The 4,278-nt window shown below is 30.8% G+C and overlaps 1 protein-coding gene and 1 non-coding gene across 2 annotated transcripts; both read right to left on the minus strand.

The window, feature by feature from the left end:
• Positions 1 to 1,704: 1,704 nt before the first annotated feature.
• TRNAD-GUC lies at positions 1,705 to 1,776 on the minus strand. The gene has a single exon. It is a non-coding gene; the product is annotated as a tRNA-Asp (tRNA).
• A 1,611-nt stretch (positions 1,777 to 3,387) lies between these two features.
• LOC112520737 lies at positions 3,388 to 3,803 on the minus strand. The gene is made up of 2 exons (XM_025129254.1): positions 3,716 to 3,803; positions 3,388 to 3,530 (listed from the first exon to the last, which is right to left on the minus strand). Exons 1-2 carry the CDS (start codon positions 3,801 to 3,803, stop codon positions 3,388 to 3,390), a joined length of 231 nt encoding a protein of 76 aa, XP_024985022.1.
• Positions 3,804 to 4,278: the final 475 nt, after the last annotated feature.

Raw genomic sequence — 4,278 nt, forward strand, 5'->3', positions numbered from 1 at the left:
CAAATGGCGTAACTACTCGGAAAAATTTAGGTTCCCCTTTGCATTGATTGCAGAAAGACTCCCATATTTTGTACTTAGATGATAGGGGTGAGCAGCGTAACCGGGTACCCGACTATGGAACCGGAACCGCCTTGGAACTGCCGGTTCCGGAACCGGAACCGATATGAGTGGTTCCGGTTGCGGTTCCTAAAATACGGAACCGATTGAGAATGGTTCCGGTTCCGGTTCTCAATTTTTCGGAACCGTTACCTGCCGGGTACCCGGTATTTTTCAAGTAAAAAATAATAATTATTTTTTAATACCAAATTTATATTAGGTTTACATCTTGAAAGCACGTCGTCATCTTCATTATTCATCTAAATTCTCCATATAAAATGATTCGTATTTTTTCAAATTGTGTATYCACTTGGATTCATAGTATGTAATCGTTAAAATTTGAACATTTACCATTATAGTATGTAATCGTTAAACTTTGAACATTTACCATTATAGTATGTAATCGTTAAACTTTGAANATTTACCATTATAGTATGTAATCGTTAAACTTTGAATATTTTCTATTAATCTATTATAGTTTGTAACCGTTAAACAATATTTGTAACAATTATTCTGTATAATTTGTATTCTTGCTTATTTATTTAGTGTTTTGGCAATGTTTTATTTTTTATTTCTAAATAATAAAATTTTAATATTTTAGGAAGCAGGTACCCGAAACCGGAACCGGTTCCCGGCGGTTCCGGTTCCGGTTCCAAAAATTTAAGAACCGCTCTAACCGGTTCCGGTTCCGGTTCCAATATCTCAAGAACCGCCAGTTTCGGTTCCTGTCAAAAAGGTCGGGTACCCGCCTATGCTCACCCCTATTAGATGATGACGAAAACATCTCACAGACGTCTATTAATCAGATAAATTTCATCAACAATAAATTAGTTTTCTCTAAAACACAAATAACTTCGTTTCTAGATTGAGTGTATATAAACAATTTAAAATAATACCAAGAAAACAAATTAACAACATGCATTCGTCTTATAGGGGTGTTAGAAGAACGTGTAAATACAATACGTAGGTGACGTTAGTTTTTTAAGAGGTGCTGAAAGTTAGAGTCTTATTTCACTTTTGATTAATAAAAAGTGATGCTGAAGTCTGAAATTTGAATCAATAAGACTGTTTGTTTTTGTAAATTGATTACTTTTCTGAATTTGTTTAAATTATCTATTTTACCGATTCAAAATTTATACAATTTCACATATTTATTCGTCATCATTACGAAATTTATATTTAAATTATATAATTAACATTCATTTAAATGAAAATATGTTATTAACGGTATTTAACACATTTAAATTATATTAAAATACACCAATTGAGAGATGTGAGGATCAATTTGGTAATGATCAATTGAGAGGAAACATCGTTGCAAAAAGTTTCGAGAACAATAAGAAACAAATAAGAGGTTGGTTTACTTTTTACCAGATAAGATGACGATAAAATATAAGTGTCTTTAAAAAATTAAAAAAAAAACAAACAATTTAAATGACTTTAATAACATGAATCAAAATCGAATTTTTTAATAATAATTACGAGTTTAGTAAAGGAGAGAATTTTTTATAGTTTATAAAAAACATTATAATTATAACTTCTTCAATCAATAAAACAATAAATTGTTGAATTTTTTAAATTTGTAACGACATTTTTAAGCCAAAAAAACGCCGCTGCCGGGGATCGAACCCGGGTCACCCGCGTGACAGGCGGGAATACTTACCACTATACTACAACGACTCTTGTAAACAGATTTGAGTATATCGGTTAATAAATGTTATATTAATTCATAAATTATCTTATTTATCGAATTTTTTTTTTGACTTATGAAAATAAATTTCTAAAATATGCATTAATTATTTAAAAACCATGTAGATATTAAATAATTATTTTCTTGTTAAGACTATAGAGTAGTGATGGCCAAGCGGCCTGGGACCGATGAGGACCAAATATGAGACCGTCAGTTGTGCATTTTGTAGGATTTGTGGGACCGGGATCAGTTATGGACCAATTATGGCCTGGCCCGAAATTTCAAAAAAAAAGTCATTTTATAGCCGTTAGAGAGACGTTAGGGAGTCTTTTTTTTTTTTTTTTTTAGTTTTTGGCCTCAAAACATCATTAATACGTGTTTTGATTGAGATGTTAACATACCAAGTTCTCAATTTGTAAGACAATGTAATTTTAATTATAATAAAATGTATTTTTAAAGTGTATTTGAGTGACTTGTACAACAAATTTAATAATGTATTAAAAATATATATCCTTAAAAAAATTTAAAAAAATATTTTTTTTAATATTAGGACTGGTTGGGACCAGGACCCATAATTGGTTATAGAATGGCTTGACCGGTTTTCACCTTTTCAACCAGGACCGGTTATAGCCGGTTATGCACAACCTTGAGACCAATCGGGGCCAGTCCGGTCCAGGACCGGTTTTGGCCACCACTACTATAGAGTATAATATTAATCTTATAAATTGATTTATGTAATTACTATTAACTAAATAAATAAATTGTATTATTTATTTTTTATTAATTAATATAGTACAAATTATAATGTAATTGATGATGTGGTAGACTCATATTGGATACCATTTCTAAAAGATGTGGTGTTGTTTTTTGAACCAGCAGTCTGATTGACAAAAATGACCAGTCTACCTCTCAAAATGGATCAAGTGTTGTTTGATAATTGGTGTTTATTTTTAAAACGAAAACGTTGTTTGATAATATGTTGTTTATTTTCAAATTGAATGATATTTCTCAAACACAATAACTATTTGAACATCAAAATATAATATCATAAATTCATTGATATCATCAAAAAATATTAAATAAGTATTTTTAACTTTTAAAGCAAAAACCTTTTGAATCTATTGTTATCTGAGGTCCATACAAAAGTTCTTCAATACTATAAACGATTAAGGGTCCGTTTACCAAACACTTACTCGGGTAAGTTAACACCAAGTCACATCATCTTACCGAATGAATATGGTAAGGACCAAGAATCTTACCCAATTAGAGCGAGACAAGGACCAAGAGTCTTATCCGGTAAGTGAGAGTGACGACTCTTACCATGGTAAGCGCTTACCGGGTACATTGTTACATACGATATCGTTTTGGTGGACTAAAACCTTATCCGATAAGTAAATGATATTATTAAATTCATAACATAACAAATCGAGTCATAACGACCGGCATAATGCTTTTATTTAGTTAATTAATGAAGATGGACAACACAAAGGTATTGAAACATTAGAAGTTAATTATAAAAAAAATACACATAGCTTCGATACTTTTTTGCACAAATTCATTGATGCCCACTTCTGTTGTAGCATTTATTTCTTGTTAAAGAATCAAGAATTACGAGATTTGACGATGAAATTTTGGCGAGTGAGAGGGTTTAGGACGACCGGTGGTCCAGCAGTGCGAGGCCATGCGCTTTTCATCTTCTCGGTTTCCTCTTGCCATTCCTTGCACATTGTTCTCGGAGTCTTACCTATTCAAAACATGCAAATATATGTCTATCATCATATCATTTTCCAAAAGATAAACACAAAAACATAAATCAAAATCATCGTCAAACGGTACCTAAAAAATGTTGTTGTTATTCATTGAATTTGAACACCAAAATATATATATATATATATATATATATATATATATATATATGAAAATACTTACCTCCAAACAACTTTTTATCAGAAATGATATAGTCTAATGAGAATGCAAGCACAAATGTTCCTGCGACTGAACCAATTATCTTAGCCATCTTTCTTCCAAATTAGCTGGGAAAAAACAACAAATTAAACACAAATCATTATACAATAATATGGATTGTTACAGTTTACGCTAAAACATATAATCAAACAAATTGATTACAAGAATCGATGTGAGTAATTATCGTCTCAAACAAATTCGGGTCATTTTCATCATAATTTGTAAAATCATTGCAGGTTAAAAAGGAGTGTATCATATCAATATAACAAAACGTTCGAAATTTACACTCACCAAAATGGTGGGTGAGTGAAGAGGAACTAATTGAAGGAATTTGTACGTTAAAGCAGTTTGATCTACCATAAAATACAGATATAAATACAAAATGATAATATATATATATATATATATATATTTGTTGATATGAACTTGTCAAAATGCATCCTCCATGGCCACAACAACATCCTTATTTGTCTCCCTACATCCATCTAAGTCGTCCATTGATTTATTCAAAAACCAAATCTTACAAA

This window comes from Cynara cardunculus, assembly GCF_001531365.2.
Source record: "Cynara cardunculus var. scolymus isolate 2C chromosome LG 11, CcrdV1, whole genome shotgun sequence".
NCBI lineage: Eukaryota > Viridiplantae > Streptophyta > Magnoliopsida > Asterales > Asteraceae > Cynara > Cynara cardunculus.